The sequence below is a fragment of the Onychomys torridus genome, chromosome 11, assembly GCF_903995425.1.
Source record: "Onychomys torridus chromosome 11, mOncTor1.1, whole genome shotgun sequence".
In the NCBI taxonomy this organism is placed as follows: domain Eukaryota; kingdom Metazoa; phylum Chordata; class Mammalia; order Rodentia; family Cricetidae; genus Onychomys; species Onychomys torridus.
The window spans coordinates 14,793,663-14,809,811 of NC_050453.1; the positions used below are offsets into that span (position 1 = coordinate 14,793,663).

Here is a 16,149-nt window from a genome sequence, read left to right on the forward strand (position 1 = left end):
CAAGGCCAGCCTGGTCTACAGAGAGAGTTCCAGGACAGCCAGAGCTACACAGAGAAACCCTGTCTCCAAATAATAGACAAGAAAACAAAAAGACAAACCAATCTTAGCTCTATACAAGTTTCAGGCCAGCCTAGGCTACACAAAACTCTGTCTCAAAAACCAGTTTAACTGTATTTAGTGTACACTTAGAAAACGTTTTGTGGGGAATCAAACTCAGGGTCTTGGCATTAAATCCCATCCCACCCCAAGATTGCATTTGCTAAGAAAAGAAAGGGAAGACAGAGCAGAGGATGCAGCTCAGTTGGTAGAGTGCTTTCTTAGCACAAAGGGCTGATCCCTGGCACCAAACAAAACCAGGTAGGTGTGTCAGCACGCTTCCCAGCAGCTGGGAGGTGGAGGCAGGGGGATCAGTGACACTGCTGGGCCAGCTGTCTCAAAGTTCAAAGGAAAGCAGAGGACCACCTAGGAAGTGGTCTCCACTGTTTGGGCCAAGCACTCACACAGATGACTACTGTTTTCCCAGCAAGACAAAAGGAGTTTTGGAGAAAGGTGAGGATCTGAGGCCACAGGACAAAAGATCCATGTTTTTCAACAAAGTGTGAGCACAGGAGAATCTATAGGTTATGATATCCAAAAGGTTCACTGGAGCTGGGTGTGGTGGTACATGCCAGAAAGACTGAGGCAGAGGGTCACGAGTTCAAGACCAGACTGAGCTATATAGTGAGAACCTGTCAAAACAAAAACAGTGCAGATGGAACACAAGGTAAGTCATGAGTCAATGTAATGGGCACACAGGAGTAAATTATACTATTTCATCTACTTCTGTATATGACAACTTCCATGGGAGTGGGTGAGATTTCCTAACAGTTCCAACCCGCAGAAAAGGGGCTGCAAACCAATGTTAGTGTGTACACGGTGGGGTAATGCGTCATCAGAAGACACAGACAAAACTACTTCTATTCTAGAGCTTATATTCTTTCTAGCAGGAAACAGACAATAAGCAAATACACAAATGATAGATTGAAACCAACACAACAAAGAAGTGTGTGGTAAGTGTTCAGAAACATCCTCCAACAGGCAGTATTCTTTGTGCTTGGTGAACAGCAGACAAAGGAGAATGAATAGTGACTAACGTTTGTTTTTTTCTATTTTTGATAGTCTCCCTATGTAGTCCTGGCTGATTTGGAACTCCTTATGTAGACCAGGCTAGCCTTAAAATCCCAGCCATCCTTCTGCATCTAATTCTGGACTTCTGGGATTACAGGCATGTACCATTACACCTAGCTTTGGCAATTCATCCTAGCCTTTCATTTACAAGCAACTATTAACTAGTGGTCATAATTATTCTATTCTAGGGAAAATATTTTTTAACTCAAAGCTTTTGCTCCCTCCTTCCCGTTATTATAAACTCCAAATGTTGAGGCCATGAACTGATCTCTAGAAGTGGATTCTGGTAGCTGGGTGTGGTGGCATGTAGCTTTAATTGCTGCACTTAAGAGGCAGACAGATCTCTGTGAGGAGGGGGCCTGTGTGCTGGCCTACTCGTGAGTTCCAGGCTAAGCCAAGAGCTATCCAGGGAAAGCCTCTAAAGGAACAGTAGAGATTAGTGCCCTTTAAGAATCCTTCTTGAAAAGCAAAGGGCTTTTTTTTTTTTTGCAGTAGCAGGTCTTCTGCCCTCCATTAATTGGAAACGATGTCTCCATTTCCCTTAGCCACAGTCTTTTGCCACTCTTGGGACTCCAAGGCATCCTAATCCCTGGCTAAGGCAAAGCTTCCAAGAGAGAGACTCAACCAGGGCAGGACTGCTACTGGTGCTGCTCACTCAACATTCCCAGCCCTCCAAAACCACACTGACCAGAACTGGGATGCCATACATACAGGGCAAATTTGGAAAACTTCCTGAGGTTACTAAGGATAACCAGTCATACTCCCAGAGAGAGCCTGTGGACTACCTTCACACAAATAAATATTACTACTTCCATGTTACAGATGGACACCTTCAGAGAACCCACCATCTCCATGAAGTAGCTCACCTGACACAGTCCTTCGATCCCTTAGAACTGTTTAAAGTCAGGAAGAAAGCAGGGGAAGACCTAGCAAGCAAACGTGAGTACTATCCTTGACACATGATCATTTCTTGAAGATATGATTGATTCAATTGATATGTAACAGCCTTCTTGGATAAATCCAGCCACAAATATTTTAGTTTCCTGAAAACAAAACAAAAACAAGCAAAAGGAAAAAAAATTCGTCTTGGCTCAAATTATAGGAATTCTTCACTGGCAGCTCAGTGTGGGCTTTTTTTTTTTTTTTTTTTTGCATATGTGCTTTTAGGATAGTATTGCAGATTGCATGTGTTCATCACATCAACACTTAACACTCATTAAATAATGAAACAGGAGGCCTGGATTTTTTTTTTTTTTTTTCTGTGTTTGTTTGTTTCTCCAGGGTTTGCTCCTCACTTAACCGACCTTGGACAAATCCATTTCTTCTCTCATATCTGATTTCCACGTATCTGTTTCAGGATAATGTTTATGACAAGACAGCTTTGAGAGGTCATCCATGAAATCTATCTCCTTCACTACCCTATGGGAGCTTCTCGTGACCCTTCTACCGAAAAGCCTTCACACCTAGTTGTAGAGCTGGTCAATACCGTCTGGGGATGATGGTTCAGATGTCTGTGGGCCAGTTAATGTGAACTTGAGCTAGGCAGTGTTGCCCAAGCTACTGAGCAGCGGGAAAGCGGGAAACAAGCTGCTCTCAGCAGCAGCAGCAGCAGCAGCTTTTCCGTAGACCTGCCGCTTCCAGCCTGGTACAGCTGACATTAAACTACCACGTCACACGCTTCCTTTCTCCAGCAATTCTCCTACGGTGAAGCGGTTGAGAGGCCCACTCCGGCAGGTCGGGCAGCTGAGCCCTAGCAGCTCCAGCTGTGTTGCACATTGTTTCAGAGGCTTACAAAACACACAGCCATCTTGCATCAAGAACCCAGCGCGGCCCAGGGAGAGAGAGGAGAGGGCGAGCCGGGTCCCTCGGCCCCGGGGCCGCCACCGGGCGAAGCTGGCAAGTCTCCGCCCGGCAGGCTGCACCTGGCTGCCCCGCCTCTCCCGGGCTAGAGTCCGCGACCAACTTGTCCTCGGGCGACTTGGCCCGACCCTCCGGACGTGCCCGCGCTTGGCGGGGTGGAGGGGGGAGCGAAAGCGGGAAAGAGAACGGCGGGCCCCCCTGCCCTGCGGCGCGGAGCGGCGCGGCCCGGGCGAGAGTGGGCGCGGGGACTCGGGGCTTCTCCCACTTGCCAGCTTCCTGCTTGGGCGCGTTTTCCACTGGGGCGCGGCGACCGCCCGCGCGGGGCCGCGGCCTCCTCCCCGCCCCCACGCGGGCCGGGCGCCTCGGGGGCGCGCGCGGGCGGGGGTGGCGCCCCTCCCCCCCGCGGGCCGGGCGCTGGTCCGCGGCCTGCGCCGCCCTCCCCTCTCTCCTCCCTCCCGCTCCACCCCACCCCCGACTCGCCCCTGGGCACCCCGAAGCCGGGCTGCGGGGGCTCGCGGTGGCGCTCGCCCTCGGCGGGGTTGGGAGTGCGGGCCGGGGACCGATCCGGGGCGGACGGCATCTCCGCGGGGGTCCCGCTGCCCCGCGGCCCCTCGGCGTGTCTTTTGTGTTTGTACACACCGCGAGAGGCGGCGGGAGGCATGGGCGGGCGGCGCGCGGGGGCTGGGGGGGGGGAGGAAGGGGGAGGAGCGAGCGCGCGCCAGCGAACGGGCGCGCGGGGGGCGGGGCGGGGCGGGGCGCGGCGCGCGGGGTGGCCCCCCCGGGGGGCGGGGCCGAGCCTTCCCTCCATTGTGTGTGATTGGCTGGCGCGCGGCGCGGGGCGGGGCGGCGCGTGTCGGGGGCTAGCCTCGGTGTCAGCCATCTTTCAATTGTGTTCGCAGCCGTCGCCGCCGCCGCCGCCGCTCCCTAACGCCAGCGCCGCCTCTCGCTTGCAGAGCTCCAGCCGAAGGAGAAGGGGGGTAAGTTTCCCCGTCTGCCCGCTCTCCCGCAGCCGGGCCCCGTTCGCCGCTGGCCTCGTAGCGGGCCACGGAGGGCACCCACAGTCCCTCGGGCTCGACCCGCAAACTTTTTGGCGCAGAAATGGAGACGGGGAGCGAGTTCCCCTCTCCCTCGGGCGGCGGCGGCGGCGGCGGCGGCGGCGGCTCCCCCGGCTCTCCGCCTCAGCCCAGCAGCGGCACCGCCGCGGTGCCGAGCCTGGCCGCCCTCCCGCGCCGCGGGCTCCTCTTTCTTCGGTGAAATCCCGCCCGCCGCCCCTTCCCGGGACCCCAGACCTTCACCATGTCCCGCGCGAGCCCCTCAACTGCCGTCTGCGGGTCCCGGGCCGCAGTTTTTCGGGCGCGAAATGGGTAAAAATCGCCGCCGCTTCCCACCCCGGGCTAACTCGCTTTTTTGCTGCCTCCCCACAGTTGTGGCTGAGCTTCACCATCTTGTCTCTCTTCTCTGGTCACCGACCATATTTTTCCCCCCCGTTTCTCTCTTCCCCATTTTTAAAATGGAAGGGAGAAACATGGTAAGAACGCTTTTTTTTTTTTTGCCCTTTTTGGAGAAAAAGAAACTTGATGCATATAAAATTCAAATTAACGAAAAAAGAACTTTGGTATTTTTATTTTGGAGAGCGGCACGTGGCAGGGGATATGGGGTATTTTCGAACGATTTGCTGCTGGTCTCTTTGGAAGGGAATCGGATCCGTTTGCAATTGTTTCCATTTTGTGCTGGTCTTGGGGAGCCGAGTGGCTTGCGGGGCGCGGGGGCCGCGACGGGCAGGTCGGGTACGGTACCCGGGGACCCGGGGGAGGCAGAACCAAAAGTTTATGTGGTGCTGGGGTGGGCCGGGCGGCCGGTGTCGGGCGCTAATTAAGCCGGGGTGCGGGGCAGTCGGCCTCCACGGCCAAGCCCCGGAGGACGGGCTTTGTGGAATGCTCCCTGGCAATAGCTGTTGTTCTTGTCTTTCGAGACGCCTTTTTGTCAACATAACCGTAAAGACGCAAACCCCAGGAATGTTTTCAGATATTTACAGCAATCCAACTGCCAAGCGCGAGGGGGGCCGCGGACGGGGGGGGCGGGGGGGCGCTGAAACCTTTTTTTCCTTTTTTCTTCTTTTTCTTTTGGGGGGGGGCTGTAATTTGACTCGACCTTTCTGTGGTTTGTGGCTTCGTTCATTTGACTTGTTTGTGATCGAATGTTTGCAGACGTTTCTAATTTTTACTTTAATTAAAGAAATTGAATCAAAACCTATTGGGTGGTCTCACTGGTTTTGACCGTTTGTCGCGCTTGGAATTGGCATTATGAGTATTAGTGCTGACAATTTTCTGATTCGTTTTAAGTCGTATTTGGGTAGTAGACCTAATCCGCGCCCTTTCAAATTAATTATATAACAGCTTTTTTTCTCCTCTGTACTGATTAGTTTCCAGGTTCGGGGGGAGGGGATTCTGACAGGGAAAATGTGTATGTTTTAGTTGAATATGATGGGTTTTTTTGTTTTTTTTGTTTTTTGTTTTTGTTTTTTTAATACTGGTAGGTAAGTAAGGAGGTGCCCATACCATGGCTCGTACAAAGCAGACTGCTCGCAAATCCACCGGTGGTAAAGCACCCAGGAAACAACTGGCTACTAAAGCCGCTCGCAAGAGTGCGCCCTCTACTGGAGGGGTGAAGAAACCTCATCGTTACAGGTATTATAAAAGGGGGAGGATAGGACAGTGTCTAAACAGTATGTCCATGTAATTTAACAGGAAGATGGGTAACCGTCGCACTTTTTGCTTTGGGGAAAAGATGTTTCTCACCTTTGAATATCCACTACTGCTTGAATATATGCATATGTTCGTTTATGAATACATGTAACTTGATAATCAGGTTTTATCGGTAACATTTTGAAGCTGTAATCTAAAGTCTAAAGGGATTCAGTACTTATTTGGTAATAGGACACACTAGCATTTTTAACTAGCCATTATTAAATTTTTTACTAGTAAATAGTTATATATACGTGCATATATTGTATGTGTAAATGATTTTGTGTATATGTATATATAATTTGTGTGTTGTATATACACACACTTTTTTTAAAGTTGCCTCTCCTCACTTGTAGTAAAGTAATAACTTACTCTAGGGAGACCGGTAAAGTCCCCATTGAACATATTTTTTCCCTCCTTTATTACCTCATTTTATTTTAATGTCAGCACTGTTATTAAGGACATCTGCCATTAGAGGGCACAAGTTGCCCAAATTTGCATAGACAGATGTTACAGTGAAGAGCTCATAGAGCAGAAGAAATAAGTCAGATTTAGGGTTTAAGAATTTTGTAGACAATGGCTTAATTTTAGAAAATTTTCTTCCATGTGGAAGAAACAATATGAAGTCAGGTTTTCAAATTTAATTACTCTTGACTGATGATAGAATACTGGGAGATCAGATACAACTGTTTTAAGTAAAGCATAGCAAAAACGTTGGTCAGTCATTTAGGGCTTTAAAATCTAAGGCACAGGTGGAGCAAAGGAAAGTGATGCTTAAACGCAGGAAAGCCTAAGCCATCTTTATTACCAGCCTAACAGCAACTCCTAAGTCTTGTTTTTTAAAGGCAGAGCTCACTCTAACGTGCGTGCGTGCGTATACACAAATAAAAATGTAGGCTTTGATAAATTGCCATTTCATGTTTATTGATTTTAAAAGTGATCTTTCTCTTAACAGAATTGAATATTCAGGTCATAAAACTGATCTGTGAAATTCGGGGCTGAGGAATAGTTGAGTGGTTCATTTTTTGAAAAATTACTGCATTTCTTTAAAGCTGACTACTTTTCGTGTTGTATGTGGATTTAGTAACAACCTTAATGTTAACTTTTGAAGGCCTGGTACTGTGGCACTCCGTGAAATCAGACGTTATCAGAAGTCCACTGAACTTCTGATTCGCAAGCTCCCCTTCCAGCGTCTGGTGCGAGAAATTGCTCAGGACTTCAAAACAGACCTGCGCTTCCAGAGTGCAGCTATCGGTGCTTTGCAGGTAAGGTGATGGGGTGGGAAAGACCATTGATTTTTTTTTTTTTTTATCCATGGTGTGTACCAAGAGCAATTACACATCTTTTTTTGTTTTCATGTAACTTTATCGTTATAAGCCTAAGAGGTAGTGATTCATTCTTGATGAAATTTAAAGGTTAAATGATTCAAGGTAATGGTGGCCTTTAATCTCAGCCCTTGAGGGGCAGAGGCAGACAAATTTTTGAGTTTGAGGCCAGCCTGGTCTACATAGTGAGTTCCAGGACAGCCAGGGTTACACATAGAAAACCTGTTTTTGAAAAAAATAAATGGTTCAAAATTATACACATAAAAATTAAAATCCTAATTTGATTCTAAAGCCTAATGCAGTTAGTTATACCATTAAAAAAATTTTTTTAGGCCGGGTGGTGGTGGCGGCACACGCCTTTAATCCCAGCACTAGGGAGGCAGAGGCAGGTGGATCTCTTGAGTTCAAGGCCAGCCTGGTCTCCAAAGTGAGTTCCAGGAAAGGCTCAAAACTACACAGAGAAACCCTGTCTTAAAAACCAAAATATACGTGTGTGTGTGTGTGTGTGTGTGTGTGTGTGTGTGTGTGTGTATACACACATACATACATACATACACACACACATACATACACACACACATACATACATACATACATCTATACATATATTAGCATTGCATTAAAGCCCATGCTTTAAAAACTGGTTTGGTTTATAGGTGCTACAGGACATTAGATAGAGAACTAGAATTCCCTTTGTTGTCACTTTCAATCAATAGTGACGAATAAATGTCTTCCTGCGTGTAAAGAAGCAAAGTAGGTTGTAGTTTAGTGTCTAAATAGAAGAGGTAGTATTCAAGAAGTGCTCTTACAGATTGATCTGTGAAGGAACACGGACTTGAACAGTTGCAGTTTGAAAGGGAACTATAGAGTTCAAATTCAATAGGAAGCATAGTGTGGATTCAATCTTGGGTCTGGAGACACTTGTATATAAAATACTAATAACTTGTGGCAAGATTAAAATGTGAAATACAAAAATACTTGACAAATGGCATAGGTATAATTAGCCTTGTATCTTAAAATATGGTAAAACTAACAGCACAGTTAGAAAGCACAGGGTAGGTAAAATGCAGATTGTTGTGCGCTACTGCATATCACCATTGGAGGATTTTCAAGGTTGCTTGCTGTTGCTGTCCTAGCTTTTGTGCTTTATATATGAGAAAATTGTGATAGGTGGATTCCACTCTGACATATAATTGGTCGAACTGTTTCTATGGTTAGGCTAAGCTTCATTTGATTGGTGGATTCCAGGAATAGGCACCGATTGAATTGACAGTGGATTGAAATGACTAAAATTTCAACTACCAAAATCTTCCCATATTGTTCCTCAGAATTTTATTTTTATTTTTTTGTTTTAATAGCTGCTTATTAATTCCTGTAAATAAATCATAACTAGTAAGAATACCGAAAGGAGATATTATTGTTTTCTAATTACTGTTAGTAGACTGTGCTTAGCACATCACTGTGGAAGTCCAGCTTTTTTTAATAGCTTAAATGCAAATAATAAAGCTTTGTCAATTGAAATTATTAAACATTTTGGTGGGAGAACTCTTTGTCTTTTTAAAGTCATTCATGTGTAAATGTTCATCATTACATGGTTACCAGTAAGTGTCATTTTGAGCAAAATGCACATCTTTTTTTAGTGTCCTCTGATTTTTGAGTGAATGAATTTTATTTAGGTTAATTCTGAAATATCTAGCCAGCTGTGTAGTTGAGGATGACCTTGAACGCCTGGTTTTCTGGTATCTACTTGAATACCAGAATTACAGGCATGCTCCACCATGCCCGCTTTATATGGTACTTGGGATGAAATCCAGAGCCGTGTACATACTAGGCAAGCTTACACTTCCATACTCACACACAGGGTTTCTCTGAGTAGTCCTGACTGTCCTAGAACTCATTCTGCAGACCAGTTGGCCTCAAACTCAGATCTACATGCCACTGCCAATCGAGACAAGCTCTCTTAACCAGTCTCAAGCCCAGCTCTGAAAGAGGGATCTTGCTGGGGGTGCTGGCCTTTTTCACCCAGCACTCAGGGAGGTAGAGAGACAGTTGGGTCTCCTGAGTTCTAGGCCTGCCAAGGCTCTATACAGTGAGGGTCTAAACCACAGTGATCTTCCTTGTAAGTTTTTTTTGTGGGCATGTGTTCCTATGTATGTGTGTGAATACAGATTAGTTGTAAGATTATAGCTCTGTGAGCATTAGAGATAATTGTCTAGTAGTCCTGCATGTGCTAGGCCCTAGGTTTCGGTCCTAGTACCACAAGACACAAAAGATAGACATTTCCTGGTAGAAGTAGGATATACAAGCAGATGAAGGATTCCAAACAGCACTTTATAATCTGTCATGATGACTCACGACCTTTATAATTCCAGCACATGAGAGCCCGAGGCAAGGGTGTTGATACAAATTCAAGGCCAACCTGGTCTACACAGTGAGACCTAGTCTCTTAAAAACAAGTTCCTTTGTTTATGGCTTTAGAATTACACGATTTAAGTTGGGCATGATGGGGCTTGCTGGTCTATAATGCCAACAGTCATAAATAGTGGCAGGGAGTGTTGTTTAGTCATCATCAGAGTGGACTACATAGCTAGTTCAAGACAAACCTGAAATAATACATGTTGTGATCCTGTCTTTTTTTACTTGTTGTGTTTTTGTTTTTTGAGACAGGTTTTCTCAGTGTAACAGCCCTGGCTGCCCTGGAACTAAATCTGTAGACTAGGCTGGCCTCGAACTCACAGAGATCTATCTGGCTCTGCCTCCTGAGTGCTGGGATTAAAGGCCCTCTTTTTTTTGAGCTGAGGATGGAACCCAGGGCCTTGCGCTTGCTAGGCGAGTGCTCTACCACTGAGCTAAATTCCCAACCTCTTTTTAAAAGGCCCTCTTTTTAAAAGATCACATTAATCCTAGCACTGGGGAGGCAGAGGTAGGTAGATCTCTGAGTTCAAGGCCAGCCTGGTCTACAGAGTGAGCTCTAGGACAGGCACCAAAACTACACAGAAACCCTGTCTCTGGTTGGGGGAAAGGACAGAACCAGGCGTGGTAGCACACGCCTTTAATCCCAGAACTCAAGAGGCTAAGGCTGGTGGATCGCAACAGCCAGGGTTACACAGAGAAACCTTTCTCAGAACAAAAGATTGTAAGCACTGGAGAGATGCCTCAGTGGCGGAAAAGCACTACTGTTTTTCCTTTGTTTCCCATGTGCATCAGGCCACCTTAACTCCAGTTTCAGGGTATCTAATACCCTCGTCGGCTACCCCTCTGGGGGTACTGGCATGAATGCATGGATGTACAAGCAGGCTTCCCCACACAAGCACACATAATAAATTAAAAATAACTTCTGTCACCACTCCCCAGCATTCTAAGATACCTAAACATGGAAGATTTCAAATCCTACATATTACTTAGATGTTGTGGGGTTTTGTACGTTAAACAGTAATTTGTAACTTAAACACATAATAACATCGTAACAGCAAAGGAGGTAGGACAGTTAGAACAGTGTGCTTTTGTAGTCCTGAATGGAGCTTGAGGAAACTACACTGAACTATTCCCCAGCCTTTTTTTTTTTTTTTTTTTTAATGTAGGGGGTTGGTTTTGTTTTGGTTTTGGGGTTTGTTTTTTGGGGGGGGTCGACAGTTTTTCTATGTACTTCTGGTGTTCTTGAACTTAAATAGTAGACCAGGCTGTCCTTGACCACAGATCCGCCTGCCTCTGGAGCACAGGGATGAGAGGCCTGCATCACCATGTCTGGCCAACTCTTTTTAATTTTATTATGTGTACTGTGTTCTGCCTGCATGTATCCCTGCAGGCCAGAAGAGGGCACCAGATCTCATTACAGATGGTTGTGAGCCACCATGTAGTTGCTGGGAATTGAACTCAGGACCTTTGGAAGAGCAGTCAGTGCTCTTAACCACTGAGCCATCTCCAGCCCCCTGGCCAACTCTTATTTGTGAGGCAGGGTCTCATGTAGTTGTCCATGCAGACCTTGTTTTGAACGTGCAGTTTTCTTTCCTCTAGCTTCCTGAGTAGCCAGCTCGGATTGCTGACTTGTGCCAACAGTTCTGGCACAGTGTATTAATAAAAGTTTAAATTTATGAAAAGTGTGTCAGGTGTGGCTGGTGGCTGTATTCTAGGACTGCAGAGGCTGTGGTAGAAGATCCTCATGAGTTCACTATGCATTTAGGACCAGCATATGCTGGAGTGAAACCTACCCTCAAAAAAAACAACTAAAATGTTTGCCCCCAGCTTTTCCATTTAATATGTTTGGATCATGCTCATCAGTAAAGGAAGGTAGGTCAAGAGTTGTGGAGATTATGCCACTAAAGGAAAAGGAATATAAGTGTAATTCAAAGAGGTGGAGAATTGAGGATTAGGATTGGCTAATGTAATGCTTAGCTTTAACCCAAGTGTCAGTGAGCTTGAACTAAAATGTTTTTATATTAAGGATGGACAGTTTGGAAACAGAAGAGTCGAGCCATAAATGTTCAATCTTATAAATTAGTTGATGTGGTGGCACATAACTTTAATCCCAGCATCTCAGCAGGCAGAGGCAGGTGGACCTCTGAGTTCGAGGCTGGCCTGGTCTGCAGAGTGAGTTCCCAGAGAGCCAAGTCTACACAGAGAAACCCTGTCTCGAAACACAACGAAAAATGTTATGGATTAATGTCTAATCATAACATACTTTTTCTTCTACCATTCCTCAAAATTGCATTCCTTGAGTTATAATTTTGGGGGGAGGTTTTGTTGTTGTTGTTGTTGTTTGTTTGTTTGTTTTTGAGACAGCATTTCTCTGTATAGCTTTGTGCCTTTCCTGGAACTCACACTGTAGCCCAGGCTGGCCTCGAACTCACAAAGATCTGCCTGCCTCTGCCTCCTGAGTGCTGGGTGGGATTAAAGGCATGCGCCTCCACCTTGAGTTATAAATTAATGTGACAGTATTTATTTTCATACAGGGTCTTACTATTTAGACCCCGAGCCAGGAATTTAGATTCCCTGCCTCTGGGATGTAACAGTCCTGGCTGTCCTGGAACTTGAGATCCGCCTGCCTCTGCCTCCCAAGTGCTAGGATTAAAGGTGTGCACCACCGCCTCCTGACAGCACACAGCTCTTAGAAGCAAATGGTCTCAGAAACATGACACCTGTTTACTTCCTAGAAGCTTGTGCTACATTTCACAGACGCATTCTAATCTAGGTTTGCATGATTCTGATGCTGAATTAAACAAAATAAAACTTTCTACATTGTAAACCCCTAAGAGTAGGCCCCAATATATTGTACTTAACTTTTTTATTATTTTTACAATTTGTTTGTGTGTGCATGTACACATGAAAGTCAGAGGACAAGTTGGAGGACTTGATGTGGGTTTCCAAGAGTCAAATTCAGGTTGTCAGGTTTAACAAGAAGCAACTACCCTCTGAGCCATCCCACCAGCTTTCCAGAGTTTTTAACCCATTTGTAGAATAGCCCAAGAATGAGTCTCGGAATAGTAAGATTTTACATATTCCAAATATGTAAATATTTTACATATTTTTCCAAAAGGAACATGTAAGATCTGAGTGAAAAGAGTTGTGGGGATTTGGGGTTTTGCAGTGCTGGGAATCTTGCTTATTCCCAGAACAGGTATTTGTTAGTATTTCTGAGGCAGGGTCTTGCTGACTTGTACAGGCTAGCCTTGAACACATACATGATCTCCTGCCTCAGCCACCAGAGTAGGGAGAGTCCTGAACTAGTAGGTCCAGCTGGAGATTTAATTAGGGATAGGTATAAAAAGCAAACAATAGGCTCTCCTTCAACTTGGTATGCCAGACTTTGTTGACTACCATGGGAGGCCTTACCCACTCTGAGGAGTGGATGGGGGTAGAGTGGGAGGTAGGTGAGGAGGCAGGAGAAAGGGAGGGGAGGGGGAACTGGGGTGATGTGTAAAATGAAAAAAATTTTAACAAATATATATTTAAATACAAAAAAAGCAAACAACATCTGCATGTGAACAAAGCATTACATGGAATGAGATCTCTTACCAAATTAACTGAAGGATATTAAAAGGTGACTGACTGATACACATAGTAGGACCAGTGTGGATGCCAAGGGCTGGGGTGTGACTTCACTATCAAGAACATATTCCTTCGGGGAATAGTTTTGAACTAGAACTTAGAGAGGGGTAAGACTCCTAAGTGTTAAAGACATACAGGAATAGTACATTTTGCACGAGGCAGATTTTTACAGAAGTGAGGTACTAAGGATTTCTTAAAGGATGAAGCTAGGGGCTGGAAGGATGGATTGGTTAAGTGCTTGTCTTGGAAACATGAAGGCCTGAGTTCAATCCCTAACACCTGTGTAAAAAGGTATTGGGTGCTTGTAAATACTGAGCCTAGAATAGGTCAACCTCCCTGGCCTGCTTAGCTAGTCCCAGGTTTCTGTGACAGACCCTGTCTCAAAAAACAAGGTTGTCGGAAAGCAGAGCCAGGCAGATCTCTGTGAGTTTGAGGCCCGCCTGGGCTACCAAGTAAGAAGAAAACTCTGTCTCAAAAAATAATGTGGTAAGAACTGTCAAAGCAGCCAGTGTCCATCTCTGCCTCATGTGCACACACAGGTGGCTCCCGAGGGAGCTCTCTGGCTTCTGTGTGTACACATGATGCCTTCCCACTCAAATCCATACATACACAAAGGACAGAGGCGTGAATGTTGAATATGAATGAAAGGCAGCAGGTATACACCTCCAGAAATAGAGCACTTGCTTAGCGTGCACAAAGCCCTCTTCACAGTCTTTGAAGACTTTCCCTATGTGTATATTTTAAGTTGAGCCATACTCCTCTTCACTTCCTTTGTTGTTGGTATTTAGAAAGCAGAACCTTAGTTTTATTGGTGAAAGGCGATGCCACTGGGCTACATTGTATTACCAATTCCTGCTCTAGGAACGTTTTAAAATGAAGCCGTTTGTGTGTTATGCTATGCACACATGTACAGTGACATGTCTGAAGGTCAAAGGACAACCTTTAGGAGTTGGCTGTCTTGCTTCCATCATGTGACTCCCAGGGAACAAATAATGCCCGCATTTGTGAGTTGTAGGCAGGAGTCCCAAGCTTTGGTTCCCTCTTTCCTCGTCACATTACATGACAAGTGTCAATGGCTGGTTCGTATAGCTAGCAAGTTGTAGGTGGTAGGCTGAAGACAATGTCCCGGGGGAGAGGCTTGGGGTCAGCATTCTAGCGGGCATTAAGGATTTGGAAGAAAGTACTTTGGAGATGGTCACACAGTCAAAGTAAAACCCCATCTATGGTGTATTTCTAGACCCCTTAAGTACTCTTACAGAGCTGAGAAAAGGAGAAGGTCCTGAGTTCAATCCTTGGCACTCCAAAGTATGAACAAGACAGTAGAGAGGAGCCTATGTGAGGGGGACCTGTTCTCCATATTGCAGCTGCCATGGTGTCAGCTATTGAAGAGATGCTGGGCTGGATACAGTTCCCTTTGTAAGGATGGGAAATAATAGAATTGGTTGGTTTCTTTGAAGTGTCTTAGTGCTTTGTGTGATTTTACAAAAACTTATTAACTTACAAAGTTTGACAGTGGTGGTGTGGTGCATGCCTTTTATCCATGCACTCCTGGGGAAACAGAGGCAGGCAGATCTCTGAGCTTTGAGGACAGCCACATACAGAAAAAACAAAGGAAAAAAAGTTACGTTATGAACTTTTAAGCATTTTGATGAGTTTTTTAGTGTAAACATTTGATAAATGGTTTAATAAAAGTAAGTCATTTTTAAAGGGTTTTAATATTATGTAAGTGTTGAAAACAGTAATAGTAATTTTTCTTTTTTTTTATTGCAGGAGGCAAGTGAGGCCTATCTGGTTGGCCTTTTTGAAGATACCAACCTGTGTGCTATCCATGCCAAACGTGTAACAATTATGCCAAAAGATATCCAGCTAGCACGCCGCATACGCGGAGAACGTGCTTAAGAGTCCACTATGAGGGGAAACATTTCATTCTCAAAAATTTTTTCCCTCTTCTTCCTGTTATCAGTAGTTCTGAATGTTAGATATTTTTTCCATGGGGTCAAAAGGTACCTAAGTATATGATTGCAAGTGGAAAAATAGGGGACAGAAATCAGGTATTGGCAGTTTTTCCATTTTCATTTGTGTGTGAATTTTTAATATAAATGCAAGATGTAAAGCATTAATGCAAGCAAAATGTTTCAGTGAACACATTTCAACAGTTCAACTTTATAACAATTATAAATAAACCTGTTAAAATTTTCTGGACAATGCCAGCATTTGGATTTTTTTAAAATAAGTAAATTTCTTATTGACAGCAACTAAATGGTGTTTGTAGCATTTTTATCATACAGTAGATTCCATCCATTCACTATACTTTTCTAAGTGAGTTGTCCTACATGCAAGTACATGTTTTTAATGCTGTCTATCTTCTGTGCTGTTCCTGTAAGTTTGCTATTAAAATACATTAAACTATATCTGCTTTTGGTCTTTATTATTAAACTTATAGATACAAGTTTAATAATCCAGTGATTTGATTTATCACTTTATGTCTGAGACAAAACTCTTTGAGAGGCCAGGCAGTGGTGGCACACACCTTTAATCCCAGCACTGGGGAGGTAGAAGCAGGTGAATCTGAGTTCAAGGCCAGCCTGGTCTACAGAGTGAGTTCCAGGATAGCCAGGACTGTTACATAGAGAAACCCTATCTTGAAAAACAAAACACAAAACCTTGAAAGACATAGAAAAACAAAGTAATCAACTGGAGTGCTTGGAAATACCCTGTCTTGGGCTGGGCGGTGGTGGCGGCGCACGCCTTTAGTCCCAGCAGAGGCAGGCAGATCTCTGTGAGTTCGAGGACAGCCTGGTCTCCGAGTTTCAAGAAAGGCACAAAGCTACACAGAGAAACCTTGTCTTGAGGGAAAATAAAAAAGAACCCTGTCTCAGAAAACAAAAACAAAACCAGAGTACAATCATAGACATATAACTATACTATTAAACATAATGGTAATGAAAATGTGTAAATCTAAAGGTCTTGCTTTTTGGGGGGAGTTCAAAGCCAACACAGTTTGAGAC

The 16,149-nt window shown here is 45.0% G+C and overlaps 1 protein-coding gene across 1 annotated transcript; it reads left to right on the forward strand.

Annotated features, from left to right (window-relative positions):
* Window positions 1-3,872: 3,872 nt before the first annotated feature.
* On the forward strand, window positions 3,873-15,550 carry LOC118593184 (histone H3.3A). Its single transcript, XM_036202493.1, has 4 exons — window positions 3,873-4,004; window positions 5,564-5,714; window positions 6,883-7,036; window positions 14,912-15,550. Exons 2-4 carry the CDS (start codon window positions 5,587-5,589, stop codon window positions 15,038-15,040), a joined length of 411 nt encoding a protein of 136 aa, XP_036058386.1. The 5' UTR covers window positions 3,873-4,004; window positions 5,564-5,586; the 3' UTR covers window positions 15,041-15,550.
* Window positions 15,551-16,149: the final 599 nt, after the last annotated feature.

Excerpts from the sequence above, each read along its gene's own strand:
- LOC118593184 (XM_036202493.1), top strand. The coding sequence starts at position 5,587 with ATGGCTCGTACAAAGCAGACTGCTCGCAAATCCACCGGTGGTAAAGCA. Across the intron at positions 5,715-6,882 it reads AAGAAACCTCATCGTTACAG|GCCTGGTACTGTGGCACTCC; the intron begins GTATTATAAAAG and ends TAACTTTTGAAG. Across the intron at positions 7,037-14,911 it reads CAGCTATCGGTGCTTTGCAG|GAGGCAAGTGAGGCCTATCT; the intron begins GTAAGGTGATGG and ends TTTTTATTGCAG.